Source organism: Entelurus aequoreus, linkage group LG06 (assembly GCF_033978785.1).
Source record: "Entelurus aequoreus isolate RoL-2023_Sb linkage group LG06, RoL_Eaeq_v1.1, whole genome shotgun sequence".
Taxonomy (NCBI): domain Eukaryota; kingdom Metazoa; phylum Chordata; class Actinopteri; order Syngnathiformes; family Syngnathidae; genus Entelurus; species Entelurus aequoreus.
Window position 1 is genome coordinate 62,068,399 of NC_084736.1, and position 21,249 is coordinate 62,089,647.

At 38.5% G+C, this 21,249-nt stretch overlaps 1 protein-coding gene and 1 long non-coding RNA gene across 5 annotated transcripts in view; one reads left to right on the forward strand and one right to left on the reverse strand.

Annotated features, from left to right (window-relative positions):
• Positions 1-374: 374 nt before the first annotated feature.
• The window catches only part of LOC133652411 (leukocyte elastase inhibitor-like), a 43,429-nt gene continuing 22,554 nt past the window's right edge, over positions 375-21,249 (forward strand). Inside the window, exons 1-9 of one of the 3 annotated variants that reach the window (XR_009826571.1) lie at positions 375-512; positions 774-958; positions 4,779-4,916; positions 8,031-8,148; positions 8,230-8,372; positions 14,828-14,905; positions 15,023-15,112; positions 15,180-15,360; positions 19,267-19,642. Coding sequence is in view for 2 of the 3 variants with exons in the window: in XM_062051143.1 (XP_061907127.1) it covers positions 779-958; positions 4,779-4,916; positions 8,031-8,148; positions 8,230-8,372; positions 14,828-14,905; positions 15,023-15,112; positions 15,180-15,360; positions 19,267-19,502 (1,164 nt within the window). In the remaining variant the exon portion in view is untranslated. Of the gene's footprint in view, positions 513-773; positions 959-4,778; positions 4,917-8,030; positions 8,149-8,229; positions 8,373-14,827; positions 14,906-15,022; positions 15,113-15,179; positions 15,361-19,266; positions 20,264-21,249 lie in introns of those variants that run through there. The other 2 variants (XM_062051143.1, XM_062051144.1) reach the window with 2 other exon arrangements.
• On the reverse strand, positions 14,662-20,444 carry LOC133652414 (uncharacterized). 2 transcript variants are annotated; one of them, XR_009826572.1, is made up of 3 exons: positions 20,298-20,444; positions 15,197-15,260; positions 14,662-15,103 (listed from the first exon to the last, which is right to left on the reverse strand). It is a non-coding gene; the product is annotated as an uncharacterized LOC133652414 (long non-coding RNA). The 2 variants fall into 2 exon arrangements; XR_009826573.1 differs by having other exon boundaries at positions 15,197-15,388; positions 20,298-20,377.

A 21,249-nucleotide genomic window follows, 5' to 3' on the forward strand; every position in this document is an offset into this window, starting at 1 on the left:
TCTGTTCAAATATTCACATTTACTCACAGAACTGTATGAAGAAGACTAAAACTAAATTTAAAAAATGTGAAATAATATACATATATGTATGCACAGCACATTATTTTTATTGTCACTTTTCCTTAAAAACAGTTTTGTTTTAAATCCTGTACTTTCGGACAATAAACAAATCTCATGTCTTTTTTTTTTTTTAAACTTTTATTTATAAATTTCAACATTTACAAACAGACGAGAAACAATAATCAAAATAAGTACAACAATAGTACAAAACAGTACAAAACAGCGCCAGGAGGTTATAAATTCAAAGTAACTAAAATAGAATGCAAAAAATATATACATATAAAATAACATATATCTCATGTCGGACGCGGAAGTTGATTTTCCAATGACGTTCCTCCTGGGCGTGTACGTGTAATAAAAAAGATATATGTATATATATATATAAAAAACACTTTTTTGACAACAGTCTGAGTGTTTCTGGACCACCGGAGGACCTACAAAAACGTATGTTAGTAAGTAATTAATCTATCGACGTATAAGAGTATATGGGTGCACTTGTAATGTTTTATGTGGTACAGGAATTAACTTTTGATTATGGCTCAATTCCAATGCGGTATCAAATATCACGCTGTCGTGAACGAAATCCATTTGCATATAGTGAGTGCCAGCAGCATGTTATTTATTTATTCCAAGTGCTTAATTCTCCGAAAATATATGTATTTCGTGTGAATTCATTCTAAATTGTATGTAAATGTTTTGGGGTTTTTTTCCAGACAAAATGGCGTCATCAGCAGACATTCTAGCCAAAGCCAACACCACCTTCTGCTTGGATCTGCTGAGAAGATTAAGCGACGAGGACAAGACTGCAAATGTCTTCTTCTCCCCTTTCAGCATCTCTTCAGCCCTCGCCATGGTGATGCTGGGGGCTGCTGGCAACACAGCCTCACAGATGGCAGAGGTACACTTTCAAATCAACTCTAAGCAACATGTGTGTGTTCACAACTGCAACCTGAATGTGTTTAATAGGAGTTGGTGATTGAGAATTCTGACATACTGTAAGTTAAATGGCTGACTGCAGTTCAAGGGGTAAAGTGCAAAGTGCGCGTGTGTGTGTGTGTTTGTGTGCTGTGTGTGTGTGTGTGTGTGTGTGTGTGTGTGTGTTCTTGTATATTTACCCTTCTTGAGACATCAACACGGAAATGTACCTCCCATATGAGGACCGGTGAACAAGTAATGACCGAAATCATGGTCCCAATACGGAAAACCATTGCATCTAATAGAGAGCCAAACACCAGAGTCTGTGAACATTGCTCCAAAGTCAGGATTTTTTGTTGATTTAATGTGCACACAAAAGTAGGGATGTAAGATAATGGCTTTTTTGCCGATATCCGATATTCCGATATTGTCCAACTCTTAATTATCGATATCGATATATACAGTCGTGGAATTAACACATTATTATGCCTAATTTGGACAACCAGGTATGGTGAAGATAACCCTAACCCTAACCCTAATTTTTTTTTAAATTAATAAAATAAAATAAGATGAATAAATTCAAAACATTTTCTTGAATAAAAGAAGAAAGTAAAACAATATAAAAACAGTTACATAGAAACTAGTAATTAATGAAAATGAGTAAAATTAACTGTTAAAGGTTAGTACTATTAGTGGACCAGCAGCACGCACAATCATGTGTGCTTACGGACTGTATCCCTTGCAGACTGTATTGATATATATTGATATATAATGTACGAACCAGAATATTAATAACAGATAGAAACAACCCTTTTTTGTGAATGAGTGTAAATGGGGGAGGGAGTTTTTTGGGTTGGTGCACTAATTGTAAGTGTATCTTGTGTTTTTTATGTTGATTTAATAAAAATAATCACATATACTGTAATATTGTACATGGTCATTGGTATATATTGTATATATGTTATAGACATAATATAATATATCTGTATATATATTATTCTGTACACATATTATGTATATATTCGTATATATGTTAGATTTTTTTATCGCTATATTAGTCTATTTATACCTGCATTGTCCTTTCCATCCTTACACTTTCCATCATTCTAACTGAGCTACTGTGTTGAACAATTTCCCTTGTGGATCATTAAAGTTTGTCTAAGTCTAAGTCTAAAACAAAACAAAAAAACTGATACCAATAATAAAAAAACGATACCGATAATTTCCGATATTACATTATAAAGCATTTATACATCTCTACACAAAAGTAAACATTGACAGGTGCAAAGGCAGCAATATATGATAAAACAAGACGGCAGCTAAAGAAGGACTTCCCTATTCATCCCCGTAAAAACCCGCCAGGTGAACAGTTGATTTTACGACTTCCGGTGCTGACGTAAGACAACCTGCGTCCCATATTTGACCATGGGATGAAAAAATACACTACGGTACTAAGACTATAGTGGCCATTAACAGTTAGCTTCTGCAGCTGGGTTGCCCAAAGTGCGGCACAGGGGCCATCTGTGGTCCGTGACTCGTTGGTCATCGGCCTTAAACACATTACAAAAAACAAAAAATAGAGATCTCATTTGCACCCCTGGTGGTGAAATCTATCAAAATTAGGGTGGTCCCAAAAAGGAGGGATTTTTCAAATGTATTTATGTATATACTGTATATATACATACATATACATACATGTGTATATATTTATATACATACACCAACCCAACATGTTCTTTTTAACTTAAAGGCCTACTGAAATTAATTTTTTTTATTTAAACGGGAATAGCAGATCCATTCTATGTGTCATACTTGATCATTTCGCGATATTGCCATATTTTTGCTGAAAGGATTTAGTAGAAAAAATCGACGATAAAGTTCGCAACTTTTGCTCGCTGATAAAAAAAGCCTTGCCTGTACCGGAAGTAGCGTGACGTCACAGGAGCTAGTATTCCTCACAATTCCCCATTGTTTACAATGGAGCGAGAGAGATTCGGACCGAGAAAGTGACGATTACCCCATTAATTTGAGCGAGGATGAAAGATTCGTAGATGAGGAACGTTACAGTGAAGGACTTGAGAGGCAGTGATGGACGTATCTTTTTTCGCTCTGACCGTAACTTAGGTACAAGCTGGCGCATTGAATTCCACACTCTCTCCTTTTTCTATTGTGGATCACAGATTTGTATTTTAAACCACCTCTGATACTATATCCTCTTGAAAATGAGAGTCGAGAACACGAAATGGACATTCACAGTGACTGAACATGTAAATACACAATTAATAATATTCAGCTTTTTAAGCTAAAAAAATAGAAGCTAACCTAGCTACGTAGCCAACGGGATAGCATCAGTCTCAAATGCAGATAGAAACTAAATTAAAAAAAACCTGACTGGATGGATAGACAGAAGATCAAAAACACTATTAAACCATGAACATGTAAATACACGATTAATAATATTCAGCTTTGCGAAGCTAAAAAAAATAGAAGCTAACCTAGCAACGTAGCCAACGTGATAGCATCAGTCTCAAATGCAGATAGAAACTAAATTAAAAAAAACCCTGACTGGATGGATAGACAGAAGATCAAAAATACTATTAAACCATGAACATGTAAATACACGATTAATAATATTCAGCTTGGCGAAGCTAAAAAAACAGAAGCTAACTTAGATGCGGCGGCGAGGCGTACTCACGGTAGCGCGTCTGCTATCCTGCTCAAAACACAACACAACCTCCTGGTGTTGGTGTTGCTGTAGTCCGCCGCTCCACCAATCGCACCTACAACTTTCTTATTTGCAGTCTCCATTGTCCATTAAACAAATTGCAAAAGATTCACCAACACAGATGTCCAGAATACTGTGGAATTTTGTCGAAGAAAACAAAGGTATTTGATTGGGTCCAAACACTTCCCTTGACCTTGTGACGTCACGCGCATACGTCATCATACCGCGACGTTTTCAAGCGGAAGTTGCCTGGGAAGTTTAAAATTGCACTTTATAAGTTAACCCGGCCGTATTGGCATGTGTTGCAATGTTAAGATTTCATCATTAATATATAAACTATCAGACTGCGTGGTCGGTAGTAGTGGGTTTCAGTAGGCCTTTAATGAAACCCTAACATGATTCCATCTTAACGACTGTTGTTGTGCTGGCAGAGGTCTCGTCTTTGCATCTTAACAGCTGCTGTTTTTGCACCACAATGAAGCGCCACTATTCTCGTCTGAGCATGTCTCCTCTTGCAAATGATATCACCACACTACTGTAGTATCAATTTAATACAGATACAACCCTGAGTATACAGAAAATTGATCATTGGATGGATGTGTTCAACCCAAACGGGAAATTGAGTAAAACCATGCAATTGCTACGCCAACCCCTTTGGCACTGGCATTGAAACAGGGATTCAGAACATCCTCTCATCCTGTTACTATCTTATTAACAGATAAACTGATCATTTTGTTTGCCCAAAGTCTGTTTAGGAAATTGAAGTGCTCATCCCTCTTAAATACTTCTTTAAACATTGTAACTTACTAAATATAAATTTAAAGTCCATAACATACGACACTATAAATAGCAAACAGAGCAAAATAGTGGCGTGAGTGCTTGCATGGATGCGTGAATGGTTGCATGCGTCTTAAAGGGTACAAGTTGTGGTGTTCATGTCAACCCGCCCTATTGACTTAATGTAAATGCTATTTGCAGGTGAATGTCTGCAACTGTGCACTAATTATTCACTTATTGGTGTCAGCACAGCTTGAATCGATCTGCTTGCTGTGTAACTTCTCGTTTTCTCGATCCACAGTGTCTGAAAATTGAAGGCCATGATGAAATCCATGCCAGCTTTGCCAAAGTGCTGCTGGAGCTGAACAATCCAAAATCACTTTATGCCCTCAGTGTTGCCAACAGGCTGTATGGGGAGAAGTCTTACACGTTTGTTGAGGTTTGTGTTGTTCTATCTTCTATTTTGTTCCAGCTAACAAGAAGACAAAGACACAAATCTTGAGAGTCTTGCATAAGGAATGAGGACAATGACAGCACTTTTGGGATAAACACGATACACTCCATAAAAGGATCCAAGAGTTACCGCAGAAATTCAGGCTTTGCAATAAAAGTGGGCGATACAACGAATATTGAAATATATCCAATACCAAATATTACAGGACCCAATATCAAGACAGATATTTTTTACTTGAATGTTTTTCAAGATTATTTAATGATTTGGAGATGTTGGCCTTGAAGTTGTTGTTTGGGATTATTAGCAGAATAAAACACAAAACAAAGATTTAGGCAAACATAAAACAAAAACATTTATATGTGGTAGATGTAGAAGGTAGGACAATATCAGCAAAACAAAACATTCTATTACATTCAATTGTTTGAGCAATATAAAGTCAACAGTGCAAGATACAAATTAGATATTCACATTGTATATTGTGAATTACATTATATATATATATATATATATATATATATACACTACCGTTCAAAAGTTTGGGGTCACCCAAACAATTTTGTGGAATAGCCTTCATTTCTAAGAACAAGAATAGACTGTCGAGTATCAGATGAAAGTTCTCTTTTTCTGGCCATTTTGAGCGTTTACTTGACCCCACAAATGTGATGCTCCAGAAACTCAATCTGCTCAAAGGAAGGTCAGTTTTGTAGCTTCTGTAACAAGCTAAACTGTTTTCAGATGTGTGAACATGAATTCACAAGGGTTTTCTAATCATCAATTAGCCTTCTGAGCCAATGAGCAAACACATTGTACCATTAGAACACTGGAGTGATAGTTGCTGGAAATGGGCCTCTATACACCTATGTAGATATTGCACCAAAAACCAGACATTTGCAGCTAGAATAGTCATTTACCACATTAGCAATGTATAGAGTGTATTTCTTTAAAGTTAAGACTAGTTTAAAGTTATCTTCATTGAAAAGTACAGTGCTTTTCCTTCAAAAATAAGGACATTTCAATGTGACCCCAAACTTTTGAACGATAGTGTGTATATATATATATATATATATATATATATATATATATATATATATATATATATATATATATATATATATATATATATATATATATAAAACTCAATGTTGTCGTGATTAATCACAGATTAATCCCGATTATTTTTAAGTTTTTAAGACTATGAGTGGACAATTTTTTTGCTTCAATGACATGTTTATTAAACGTCATGCTTTTTTAAACAGCTCAAGACAAAATTGACATAAACACGCTTTATATGACACTAAAAAAAATGACCTACAGAATCCCAGACATAATTTCAATTCCTGCCGTAGGAGCTCTTGCATTCAGAGGAAAGAAGCTACACTTCTGTGTTTGGATACCAGTTTTGCGCATTAATAACACAAAATGTGGATTGTTACAATCATGGTTTGATAGTCAAAGATGTTTGGTAATGTAATCTGTGATATTCTTACCTGAATAAGTGCTTCTGATATTCTGTACATTATATGTTGTACAAGTTAATGGTATTCATATTACTGCATGACAATGTCTTAACTTCCTCTATTTATTAATGTAATATTCAGCCTGGTAAACATTCCGTAACTGTTATAAAACATGTTATAAAATAAAATACATAATATTTAAAATTCCCCCACCATATTCCTCAATTGATGTACTAGCATTTATTTTGGGAGAACTATCACAGATTACATTGTAAAACATATTTGACAATCAAAGCATGATGGTAATGTAAGCCCTTTTTTCATTTTGGTTAGTGTAGTTGGACCGGCTGTAACTCGTAACGCTTTTATTTTGTAGCCGGAAGTGTGTGTCTTGGCATGTTTTGACGACAAACCTAAATGTTGGCAATAAAAAAAAGTGCCTCTTGACTTCCTGCCTACCATCTTTAATTTTCTGCTGAGCTTTTATCCCATCTTACTAAACCAGTTACAGTAACAATCTACATTTTATGTTATCAATGCTCTAAACCAGGGGTCACCAACCTTTTTGAAACCAAGAGCTACTTCTTGGGTACTGATTAATGCAAAGGGCTACCAGTTTGATACACACTTAAATAAATTGCCAGAAATAGCCAATTTGCTCAATTTACCTTTAACTCTATTTTATTATTAATAATTAATGATATTTATCTTTGTGGAAACACTGATCATCTTAATGATTTCTCACAATAAATATATATAGAAACAGATAAATATCAATATGCAACACTTTATTTTTATATTTTCTCTATGTGCACATTTTTCAAATTGAACATTTTCAAATGATCACTTCTAAGACAGTCTTGTGAAATCACAATATCCCATTTTAACTAGCTAGCCACTAACATTTTTTAACAAATCATGAATTACTTTGCACCATGTTTGTACAAATAATAACTCATGTAAAATACAAAAGTCAACTCTCAAATGTTTAAATAAATCATGTCACACTTTGAACTGGACACCAAATCTGTTATCTGTTTCTTTGTCAGTTAGTGAAGACCAAGTCTTTAAAATATTTTCTTGGATTTTCAAATTCTATTTGAGTTTTGTCTCTCTTAGAATTAAAAATGTCGAGCAAAGCGAGACCAGCTTGCTAGTAAATAAATAACATTTTAAAAATAGAGGCAGCTCACTGGTAAGTGCTGCTATTTGAGCTATTTTTAAAACAGGCCAGCGGGCTACTCATCTGGTCCTTACGGGCTACCTGGTGCCCGTGGGCACCGCGTTGGTGACCCCTGCTCTAAACTGTAATCTAAACACCGAAGTGAAGCTCCACCTCTTTGAATGCAAGCAAGCCAGCATTTGCATTTGCATTTGCTGCAGTGATGACGGCTCACGGCGATCGTAGCTAAAATGGTCTTGGCTTGTTGGTAGAACAAGTTGCCATGGCTTTGGACCTGGGCTTTCCATTATGTACCCTTGTTTTTGTTCATAAAATAGGGTACCGGTATGTTCCTTGGCTAGATAATGGTTGGGAAACACTGCTGTAGAGTTCTAAGTGTGTATTTAATGCAGTCAGAATGATTATTTTCACCTCTGCTAGTTATGAATGTTAAAAAGTATGTGTTTTTTCTGGTTTTAGGATTTTCTAGCACAAACTAAAACACACTACAGAGCAGAGCTGGAGTCTGTGGACTTTATAAGAGGACATGAGGCAGCAAGGATCAACATCAACAAATGGGTAGAGAATGAGACACAAGGTAGACGTCTTACCATCAATACACAATGTTAACACAATGTTAACACAACGTTGATGTGTGCCACTGCTGCTTTTAAACCAGGTAAGATTACGGACATACTGATCCCAGGTGTGTTGAACGACAGGACCAGGCTGGTGCTGGTCAATGCCATCTACTTTAAAGGCGACTGGATCCAGAAGTTTAAAGAGAGTTCAACACGTGGCGCTCAATTTAGGATTAACGAGGTAACACTGCAGTAAAAGTACTTTTTATGCTCATCATTAAACTTCCATTCCTAACCACAGGGTTTCCCGCAGCATTTTGTTGTTAAAGCGGCCGCCTTAACAACAAAGAGCCACCGCCTAAATTAAAGTCTTAACAAGCTGCTCTGCTTAGTTCTGCCTCTGCATCTGTCAGTACGTCTCTGTAGCACCCAGCATTGTCCCACCCACAGAACCATCTGATTGGTTACACGCAGAGCGGTAACAGCCAAACAGCAGTGCATATTCAGAGCGCATGTAACAGCCAATCAGTAGTGCGTATTCAGAGCGCATGTAACAGCCAGTCAGCAGTGCGTATTCAGAACGCATGGAGTCAGTGCTCCTGCGGTGGGGTGAGCAGAAAGGTGTTTAGCAGGTAAGCATAAGGCAGCGGGCTCTCCCCAAATGATAATAAACACCTCCCAGTCAACTACTAGTAACATCACTATGAGCCCGTTGATGTTCTAGAAACATAAGCGGCAGCTCAGCTCACTCGCAGTCCTTGAGGTGAAGGCTAATTAGCTTTTAGCGTAACGTTAGCTCACTGTGCGGTGTGTGCGTGTGTGTGTGCGTTACGGACAGCAAAGCCCTGTCTGTCTGAGAGAAAGACAAGCATTATTGACCTACAGTTAACTAAGTTATTTCACTTGACCTTTTTCTGTGTTGATTGAGCTGTGTTGAAGCAGCAAAAAACGACATTATGTTAAATGAAGAGTTTCCTGAAGCTGTCTCTGATAGTTGATATAATAATGTAACTGCATCATAAAGTTTACATGAACTCCATAGTGTTCAGGGATGAATAGTCTCTCCTATTGCTATTGTACTATTTTCAACTAGTTACATTAAATCATTAATAATGTAGCAGTCTAGTTTTGAATTGCAGGGTCCCTGCTATCACATGTTGATAAAAATAAAACATTTATATAATAAAAATCAACTACAGGCTTCCCAAATGCTGTAATAAATTAAGCATGATGAGTTGAGCATATGTCAGCATGTGGCCCCACTTTTAACTCTTTTTTTTTTTTTTTTGATTGATTGAGACTTTTATTAGTAGGTTGCACAGTGAAGTACATATTCCGTACAATTGACCACTAAATGGTAACACCCGAATAAGTTTTTCAACTTGTTTAAGTCGGGGTCCACTTAAATTGATTCATGATACATATATATACTATCATATATACTATCATCATAATACAGTCATCACACAAGATAATCACATTGAATTATTTACATTATTTACAATCAGGGGTGTGGAGGGGGGGGGGGGTATGGACATCAAGTAGTGGACATAGAGAGAGAGAGAGAGAGAGAGAGATCAGAAGGCATAAGAAAAATAAAAAAGTATCTGCATTTTATTGTTTACATTTGATTATTAGCAATCCGGGGAGGGTGTTAGTTTAGGGTTGTAGCTGCCTGGAGGTGAACTTTTATTGCGGTTTTGAAGGAGGATAGAGATGCCCTTTCTTTTATACCTGTTGGGAGCGCATTCCACATTGATGTGGCATAGAAAGAGAATGAGTTAAGACCTTTGTTAGTTCGGAATCTGGGTTTAACGTGGTTAGTGGAGCACCCCCTGGTGTTGTGGTTATGGCGGTCATTTACGTTAAGGAAGTAGTTTGACATGTACTTCGGTATCAGGGAGGTGTAGCGGATTTTATAGACTAGGCTCAGTGCAAGTTGTTTAACTCTGTCCTCCACCTTGAGCCAGCCCACTTTAGAGAAGTGGGTAGGAGTGAGGTGGGATCTGGGGTGGAGGTCTAGAAGTAACCTGACTAGCTTGTTCTGAGATGTTTTGAGTTTAGATTTGAGGGTTTTGGAGGTGCTAGGGTACCAAGAGGTGCATGCGTAATCGAAAAAGGGTTGAACGAGAGTTCCCGCCAGAATCCTCAAGGTGCTTTTGTTGACCAGAGAGGAAATTCTGTAGAGAAATCTCGTTCGTTGGTTAACCTTTTTGATTACCTTGGTTGCCATTTTATCACAGGAAAGGTTAGCCTCCAGAATGGAACCTAGGTAGGTGACCTCATCTTTCCTGGTGATAACAATGTCACCTACTTTTATGGTGAAGTCATTGACTTTCTTAAGTTTGATGTGGGACCCAAACAGGATGGATTCTGTTTTACCCAAGTGTATGGATAGCTTGTTGTCAGCGAGCCAGGTGCAAGTTCTACAGAGCTCAGCACTGAGGATTTTCTCCACCTGTGACTTGTCCTTGCCGGATACCAGCAAGGCAGAGTCATCCGCAAACAAAAACAATTCACAGTCGCATGCCGATGACATGTCGTTTATGTATATTAGGAACAGTAAAGGTCCCAATATACTGCCTTGGGGGACTCCACAACTCACCGAGAGGGGGGGGACACGGTGCCGTTCACCTCTACCACCTGCTCCCTCCCCTCCAAGTAAGATTGCATCCAGCTCCATGAGGTTTTGTTAAATCCGATTGCTCTGAGCTTATCCAACAGTATAGCGTGGTTAACGGTGTCAAAGGCCTTCTGAAGGTCCAGCATGACCATGCCGCAGTATTTGCCCGCGTCCACCTCATGTTTGATGTGGTCGGTCAGATAGAGAAGGCATGTGTCAGTGGAGTGGTTAGTTCTGAAGCCGGATTGGAATTTGTACATGAGTTTATTAGTGGCAAGGTAACTATCGACCTGTTCATAAACTATTTTCTCCATTACTTTCGAAATGGAACTGAGAATAGAAACAGGTCGGTAGTTGCCAGGTTCCAATTTGCTTCCTTTTTTAAAGAGGGGAGTTACTCTTGCTATCTTAAAATCTTATGGTACTTGGCCTTGTGTAATTGATAGGTTTATTATGTGCGTGATGATCGGGGCAATGATGGAGGCAGAGTCCCTGAGGAATCTGGAGGGAATATTATCAAGGCCGGTGGCCTTGTTAGGGTGGAGCGCACTCAATTTTTTAAACACCTCATCAGCTGTGACCATTTCCAATTTGAAATCATCATTGGATACTCCTAGCTTTCTGTAGAAGGCTTTAATGTGTTCTACACCAAAGCGACCAGAGTGGTGGGACAGCTTGTTGACAAGAGTTGCGGCTATGCTGGTGAAAAAGATGTTAAGTCTGCTAGCTACCTCCATTTTGTCTGTAATGAGGGAGTCACCCTCCTTGATGCTGATGTTGGTGAGTCTTGTTTTAAGTTTCTGGCTGCAACCAGGAAGCTGGTTGTTGAGAATTTTCCAGAGCTCACGTGGCTTATTTGTGTTTTCCTCTATTTTGTCGTTAATGTAATTTTTTTTTAAGGATTTAGTCAGGTTGGTTGACTTATTTCTTAATTATTGCATTGCTTTTTGAGAGTTGAAAGGAGTAATTTGAGGTTATATTATTGGGTTGTTTATCTACTTCTGTTTTACATTTTTGGTATTCAGAGTATTTCCTGTCTCTGTCTTTTATGGCAGCTAATAGGTCCGTATTCATCCATGGTTCCGAGCGGGCTTTGAGCCTGACTGTTTTCACGGGAGCCATGTCATTTAGTATCTTTAGGAACGCCGTTTTGAAGCGATCCCAAGCAACATCGACCAGGTTGCTCGCGAGCACAGGGGACCAGTCCCACTCATCTAATTTTAAATTGAAATTGTCATTGGAGTATTTTTTGAGGGATCTGGATTGGGCTGTTATGTGGCCATTGACTTTAGGTTTAGCTATTTTACGGGTGCAGAAGGTTAGATAGTGGTCGCTAAGACCACAGATCATGACCCCACTATTTTTTATTTTAGGCCGGTCTGAAGTGAGAATGAGATCTATGGTTGATTGGGTGGAATCACACACCCTTGTGGGTAGAGCTATTAGCTGGGAAAGACCGTGCAGATTACAAAACTTGCTGAAGGATCTGAAGACAGGCGCATCTTTGCGTTGAATATCTGTGTTCAGATCCCCAGTTATAATTTTCTCCATGTTGTCTGTCCCTGCCAAGCATTCTTCCAAAGCCCCATAGAAATTACTCTGATTAGGGGGTCTATAAACAGTCCCTATTAGTACCGGCTTAGCGTTTTTAAATTTGATTTCCGCCCACACAGATTCCAGGTCATTGTGGTTTTCAAACGCTTATTGCAAACGCTTACTTGCAGTAAGTCAATTTGACTTAGTAAGTCATTATTTTGACATAGTAAAAAATATTGACTTACTAAGTCATAATAATGACATACTTTGTATCTCAGGTAACTAGGACTGTTTTGTTTTTACTTTACGTAAAAAATATCGAGATATATATCGTATATCGCCATTCGACGAGGTGGAGACATGATGGCGACAGGCCGAGTTACACCGATCCTTAAACCCACCCACCCCTTTCCCCGGTCCGTCTGCCCGGAGAGACACCACCTTAACTAACACATTTTCTGGGGGAAACACTGAACCATAATGCTAAACAACAAAAATAAGCAATGTCATCAAACCACAACATTGACTAAATTCAGTCAGTCTGATTCACAATAAAAACTAACTGTAAAAAAAACCCAACTATGTTTTTTCCCTCATCACGAAGTGGGTTTCATATTTCATTTCATATTTCATATTACTGAATTGTCGACCTAGCTCGTGCAATAACTTGGACAATTTAACTTTGACATCGGTTACCTGTGAGTAGCAATGTTTAATTGTACTATTCCTGTCAAATAAATACAAAAATAAATACAATTATAACAGTTGTGGGGGAAATGAGAGTAAACTAAACTCTGCTTATAATGAGAGGAACAGAAAAAGAGGGATACATTGATTGTTATTTATGGACCGCACACATGTTGTGTTCATGGCATTGGATCATCCATCTAAATAATCAAATGCATACTTAATTTATGTTGTCTTAGTGACCTGTTCTGTCCCAGCACATACTACATTCATAACACTTCATTTGCAGATCATCTTCAAACCGTTTTTTTGATTCAATTAATCAATTTTTTTTGTGTTCTGATTATTGTCAGAATGTTGCTGCACTTTCAATATGATCGGTATTCAGCAGCATTTACAATGAGAAGAGCCACTAAAGAAAATATACCACAGCTGATAAACTTTAGCTTTTTTAATTAACAGGCAAAGGAATATTTCTGTGCAGAATTTAAATGTATTACCTTCTTCTGACATTGGTCTTGCTTTGGGTTATATTGTGACTGATGGGAGCCTCCCTTTTGCAGGAAGGAAAGTCTTTCTTTAGTTTTAAGGCTGTCTAAATAATGAGAGGTGACTAGAATTGAAGAAGAACATTTGATTCTATACAAAGGAGTTAATACAAACAATAAATACCAGCGCTGCAGAGGAGACAGAGCTGTCTAAAGTCCAGAGCCTTCTCTAAAATGGTTGCGTGCCACATATGCTTTTGTCCATATTGGCGAAGACCGAAACGGAAAGTTTACTTGGTTTATGTGTTGAGAAATCATTGTTTTTATTCTCTTTTATCAGAAACAAGGCGAAAGGTAGTACAAAGGGTGTCAAGATGCTTTTGATTGAGGGCCACATCATAGTTATGGCTGCCCATCAGACGGCCGCCTCTATCTTGTGATATTATTACACAATTGTTTTACTTACAATGTGAAAATATGTAGATTTCGCTCGGTCATCTAAACTTTACCGTAAAAATTAAGATGGTGTTTCCACAGCATATTACTGTAAATTAATACAAAGTACCACTGTTGTTTATGGTAGAATTCTGACAAATGAGCTGCTAGTTTTTTTTACTGTAAAATCTATGGTTGTTGTTTTTACAATATATTACTGTAAATGGAAAAACAGGAACACAGTTTTTCTGATATGAAAAAACTGAGCTCGGTTGCCAGAATTGTACCGTAAAAAAACAGTGGTTCTGTGTTTCCATTCATAAATGCTGTGAAAACTTTTACCCCAAAAGGGACGAGTGGTACAAAATGGATGGATGGATCACAGCCACACACACACACACACACACACACACACACACACACACACACACACACACACACACACACACACACACACACACACCCCAACCCTTTTTCTTGCTTTCCTCACGCTCATCCAATCACCAGGAGTCATCAGGACACATTCATGGCCTCACAGACTCCATCCATCCATTTTGTACCGCTGGTCCCTTTCGGGGTCGCGGGGGGTGCTGGAGCCTATCTCTCAGACTGTTGTAAATAATACAATTATTTTCAAAAAGGAACGTTTCTCAATCTTTTGAACAAATTCTCCTCTCAGACAAACCACATTGTTCTTGAGTGTGAGTAGCTGACGTGTATATTCAATTTAATATACAATATTCTACTGTACTATCCTTCTGAAGGAGCCACTTCCAGTTAAACTTCATACAAAGGAATTGGAGTGATGGAAAATTGTGATGTTTGCAACATTATAAGATGGGAAAAATCATTTAATAATTTGATGATCATGTTTAATGTATTTTAATTCATTCATCGTGTTATGAGCTCCTATGTTGTTGTTTTTAGAATGTAACCAAACCAGTGAAGATGATGCATCAACAATCCACATTTCCTTTGACTTTCATATCTGAAGCCAACTGCCAGGTAAAGACAGGAATAAAATGACCAGTTGGCTTTTTAAAGGGTGTGAAGAAACGACAAGTTGTCTTTTTGTGGTGCATCAAATGTGTTGTGGTAAGAAGATCTGCTTCTGTTGGACAGATCTTGGAGCTGCCTTACAAAGGGAAGGATCTCAGCATGCTCATCTTTCTCCCCATGAGTATGAAGGGTGACTCAACTGGTCTGGAAACGGTATGGGACATGCATTATAGACACACAAAACAACCCACACAAACTTTGGATTGTGTGTCTGCCACAGATAGAGACGCAACTGACCTATGAGAACTTCCTGGAGTGGACTCGTCCAGATATGATGGACGTAGTTGCGGTCAAGGTGGGGCTGCCTCGGTTTAAGATGGAAGAGAAGTACAACATGAAGAATGTCTTGGTCAGCATGGGGATGTCAGATGCCTTCAACATGTCAAACAGTGATTTTTCTGGTAGGACGTTTGCCTGATTAGTCTTTGCCTACAATTCATCCCAGAGGAAAAGAATGGAGCTAACAATGATCCGTTCCAAGGTCAAACTTTTCACACAATTCATAGCTCTCAAGTAGATCTATTAAGTAGAAACATAATAAAAATCAATAGCATTGGACATATAGTGCATCCGTAAAGTATTCACAGAACTTCACTTTTTCCACTTTTTGTTATGGAATAAACTCATTTTTGTCCTCAAAATTCTACAGACAGTAACCCATAATGACAATGTGAAAGTTTTTTTTTAATGATTTTAATTTAAAAAATATATACTGTATATTATTATTACCGGTACATCTACATAAGTATTCACAGCCTTTGGTCAATACTTTGTTGAATCCCCCTAGGCAGCAATTCACAGCCTCAAGTGTTTTTGAATACGATGCCACAAGCTTGGCACACATATCTTTGGGCAATTTCGCCCAGCACCTCTCAAGCGCCATCAAGTTAGATGGGAAGCATTGCTTTTCATCTAGAAGGCATTGTACATTGCTGCATTTATCTAAGTCGAGTCAGGGAGGTGACCAAGAACCCAATGGTCACTCTGTCAGAGCTGCAGCATTCCTCTGTGGAGAGAGGAGAACCTTCCAGAAGGTGCATCTCTGCAGCAATCCACCAATCAAGTCTGTATGGTATAGTGGCCAGACGGAAGCCATTTCTTAGTAAAATGTAAAAAGTGCAGTTCCCCTTTTAATAGTATCCTGAGTTGAACAACAAATGTTGTAATTGTGAATGGGGTCAGATATTATAGGTTTGTAGTTTTTTCTGCTACTTTTCATTCATGATTTTGTTTTAATGTTATGTTGACTGTTTTTTTTTTGTTTGACCTTGAATGAATGAAAACAAATGGAAATAGAGATAAAAACTTAACTATAGCAATTCTCTTACATTTTTAGTAATTAGTTCAAAGTAATGCGACAACAGTTGACTCATGTCATGTGTATGTTGATCTCTGAGAGGCTCGCTAGAAGTTACACGTTACTGTCTTTTTAAGAGTATATATCTTTGTGCAAACTGGTGCAGAGGACAGCTCATGAAAGGTTGAAGCACACACTTTTCATTTAAAGTGGTCGGTCACGTCATTTAGTGTGGTCTGCCACATCCTTTTTAATGTGGTCTGTCCCATCATTTTTAATGTGGTCTGTCACGTAATTTAATGTAGTCCGCAATGGCGTTCAATGTGGTCTGCCACATCATTTAATGTGGTCTGTCACGTCATTTGATGTAGTCCGCAATGGCGTTCAATGTGGTCTGCCACATCATTAAAGTGGTCGGTCACATCATTCAATGTGGTCTGTCACGTCATTTGATGTAGTCCGCAATGGCGTTCAATGTGGTCTGCCACATCATTTAGTGTCGTCAGTCACATCATTCAATGTGGTCTGTCACGTCATTTGATGTAGTCCGCAATGGCGTTCAATGTGGTCTGCCACATCATTAAAGTGGTCGGTCACGTCATTTAATGTAGTCCGCAATGGCATTCAATGTGGTCTGCCACATCATTTAAAGTGGTCTGTAACTTCATTAAATGTAGTCCGCAATGACATTTAATGTGGTCTGCCACATCATTTAATGTCATCCGTCACATCATTCAATGTGGTCTGCCACTTCATTTAAAGAGACTCGCCACTGTATTTAAGTTGGTCCGCCACATTAGTTAATTTGGTCCGCCACCTCATTTAATGTGGTCTGTCACTTCATTTAACGTGGTCCGCAATGGCATTTAATGTGGTCTGCCACATCATTTAGTGTCATCCGTCCCATCATTCAATGTGGTCTGCCACGTCATTTAATGTAGTCCGCAATGGCGTTCAATGTGGTCTGCCACATCATTAAAGTGGTCGGTCACGTCATTTATTGTGGTCCGCAATGGCATTCAATGTGGTCTGCCACGTCATTTAATGTAGTCCGCAATGGCATTCAATGTGGTCTGCCATATCATTTAATGTGGTCTGTCACTTCATTTAATGCAGTCCGCAATGGCATTTAATGTGGTCTGCCACATCATTTTGTGTCGGCCGTCACATAATTCAATGTCGTTTGCCACATCATTTAATGTGGTTTGTCATGTCATTTAATGTAGTCCGCAATGGCATTTAATGTGGTCTGCCACATCATTTTGTGTCGTCCGTCACATCATTCAATGTGGTCTGTCACTTAATTTAATGTAGTCCGCAATGGCATTCAATGTGGTCTGTCACTTCATTTAATGTAGTCCGCAATGGCATATAATGTGGTCTGCCACATCATTTAATGTTGTCCGTCACATCATTCAATGTGGTCTGCCACATCATTTAATGTTGTCCGTCACATCATTCAATGTGGTCTGCCACATCATTTAAAGTGGTCTGTCACTTAATTTAATATAGTCCGCAATGGCATTCAATGTGGTCTGCCATATCATTTAAAGTGGTCTGTCACTTCATTTAATGTAATCCGCAATGGCATGTAATGTGGTCTGCCACATCATTTAGTGTCGTCCGTCACATCATTCAACGTGGTCTACCACATCATTTAATGTGGTCTGTCACTTCATTTAATGTAGTCCGCAATGGCATTCAATGTGGTCTGCCACATAATTTAGTGTCGTCAGTCACATCATTCAATGTGGTCTGTCACGTCATTTAATGTAGTCCGCAATGGCGTTCAATGTGGTCTGCCACTTCATTAAAGTGGTCGGTCACGTCATTTAATGTAGTCCGCAATGGCATTCAATGTGGTCTGCCACATCATTTAATGTGGTCTGTCACTTCATTTAATGTAGTCCGCAATGACATTTAATGTGGTCTGCCACATCGTTTAATGTCATCCGTCACATCATTCAATGTGGTCTGCCATATCATTTAATGTGGTCTGTCACGTCACTTAATGTAGTCCGCAAAGGCATTTAATGTGGTCTGCAACATCATTTAATGTTGTCCGTCATATCATTCACTGTGGTCTGTCACGTCATCTAATGTAGTCAGCAATGTCATTCAAAGTGGTCTGCCACATCAATTGAAACGGCCCTCTGAAGGCAGCCATATTTGCAATGTGGCCCTGTTTTAAAGGCTGTGAGGTAAAACTACTTCTCTTCTTCTTTCCATCTCAGTCCTGTGGAAGTGTTTTTACTAAAGCACACCAGTAAGTCTGTAAGACTTTTTATGAAACTTGTCTCCGGAAACCGTGACCCGACTGACTATGAAGAAACCATGAGAGGCGTTCTGTAGTGGCAAAAAAAAAAAACAATACTGAAAAGAGCATATTGCTAATTGTATCGTAAGGGTAAATATTATGATAGTTTGCAATATCGATATACTGTCACACTCCTAATACAAATACAAGTATTAACAATGGAACAACAAAACACACATTTTTGAAAATAAACAGAAGAGAATTGAAAAGTACAGATCTCATCATGCAAGTATCGTTCTGTTACTGGTTCTACACTCGATACACTACCACTCCTACTTGTTACAGTGTATTAGTACGAGTTTACAGAGCATACAGCTCACCTTCTCCAAAGCCCTTCCCTTTGATTTTGGATCAGTAATTTGATTTAAAGTAAGTGTTGTAATAATTTGGTGACTTCCAATAACACTCTGGGTCACAGTCGTCTACATCACACATAGCATCTGATTAATTACACAAAGTGCTCAACCCCGATAATAGAATAGATTAAATATGACCTATACATTTTTTTCGGATTTTCACCTTCTTCATTCATCCTTATTGCATTTACTAAATGATCCTATTCATTTGTTCTGTTAATTGTTATTTCAAACGTATTTCATGCACAAGCGATATTCTTGCTACTCCTTGTTAATATTTGATTTTGTGTCACCTCTTTTTCAAATGCCTTCTTTGACACTTGCTGTATGTTCGCAGGCATGTCTCCTGCCAAGGACCTGGTCTTGTCAAATGTGATCCACAAGGCCTTTGTGGAGGTGAATGAGGAAGGAACCGAGGCTGCTGCTGCCGCCTGCGCCAACGAGAGTTTCTTAGGGTTACGCTGTATCTCGCGAACACATGTCTTCATCGCTGACCATCCCTTCCTCTTCTTCATCCGCCATAACCCGTCCATGAGCGTGCTTTTTGCAGGCAGATATTGCTGCCCCGTGTGAGTTTATGCTCCTCGGCTTCATATTAACCACTTGAGGAGGGAATCACCACTTGAGTGGGCTGCTAATGAGTGATTCCAGGATGCTTCTGCTTTTAACCACGGGTGTTCAACTACTGCAGGAACTCTTTCACACTATTAGAGGTGAGTAATTGTTAATTATGGCTCTTTTATGGAGGTTAATTTGTGTCTTTATTACGAAAGCTTTTTTCTTTTAGACTGAATTTATGTAACTTAATTTTTTGTGTTCAAATTTTGTAAACTGATTTTTTTTTACATCAAATTATACTGACAATTTTATTGAATGAAAGTTTTTTCAGTGCTTTAAAATCCTGGTAATAAAAATTCAGTGTATAAAAATCCAGCGCAGAAAAAATTGCTGCCTCGAACCTACTTTAGGTCAATTAAGATAAAAACAAAAAATTCTGTCCCAGAAGTAGGCAATGAGGGGTCAAGTTTGAAGTCACGGGTCTTGCAAAGCAGCAGAAAGGCAGTTAAGTGGGCTGCATGGGCATAATACTACATAATGAACTTTTAAATGATTACAACGGTTAAAATCTTATCAGTCATTATTGTGTGATCAGCTTTTATCCTTTTTTGCAGAATCTTGGGATTTTGCAAAGTATAAACAAACGTAACGTTTTGCTTACAGCAAACAAGTTACGTTTGTGTATACCTTTCTTCTGGTGCCTATGCCTGTTTATCTTTTGATTCCTGTGCTAAGTTTCGCCTTAGCTCCCCATGGTTGTTTGTATTTTTGTATTTTTAAATGATTTATGAGAATAAATCATTGTCTTACCTCCACATTGCCTCCAGAGTTCCTGCTGCATCTTGGGAGAACAATCCGCGCAGTAAAATGTGACCCAAGCGTAACAGAAGACAGCCAGCCCGAGTGTGGCGATAGACAGGAATGAATAGCTCTCTGATTAGTGCCCGGGAGCAGGTGAGCGTCCCGAACACTAATCAGAGGCAGGTGAAAATAATCAGCACCCATGACAATCAAGAAACACAAACCCACGGGTGCTGAAACAGAACTAAGGGAGTCTTAAACTAAAACAAAACATAATCCGGGCAACGGATCATCAATCTGTGTGTGTGCGTGTGCGTGTGCGTGTGTGTGTGTTTGGTAATTAACCCTCGCAAATTAGTTGTGAAAATTAAAATTACAAGTTTTGTGGGGGGTTTAAGTCTTGCCCATATCCCTAGAAACACGCTTTAGTTAATGACTTGTTGACTGATGTTTATCAACCGATCTTAATCAAATTTGACAGATATGTGCATGTTAGTCCCCTGAAGGTGTGTACCAAATGTTGTGGTGATTTAGATAAATAACCTGAAGTCACAGGAGGTGTTTTGTAGAGCGCACTGCGCTGGTTGAGACATTTCAAGCCATTCCACATTTGGTTTCAAACTTCACAGGGTTTGATAACGACGCACAGCAGGTTGAAACTATTGTTTAATTTTGTGCGCATGGGTTCTAGTTGAAGGGTTGGAACATTCAAACACATTAGAACCGTGTTTCTTAACCATAGGGTGTTGTTGGGCCGCGAGCGCCCCCAACAGGGCCACCAAAAAAAAATCTGTTTCCTAGCAGTGGTCCGTATGGGCGGAGAGGTACTCCGTTGTAATACACTTTTCCACCACTTGTGGGAGTAATCACAATATCGAACAAACAGAAGAAGCTTGTAGCTAAAGTCATAGACAAGTTTCCTAAGCGCAACAATTATGACTAAAGTGGTGAAGCTGTATTT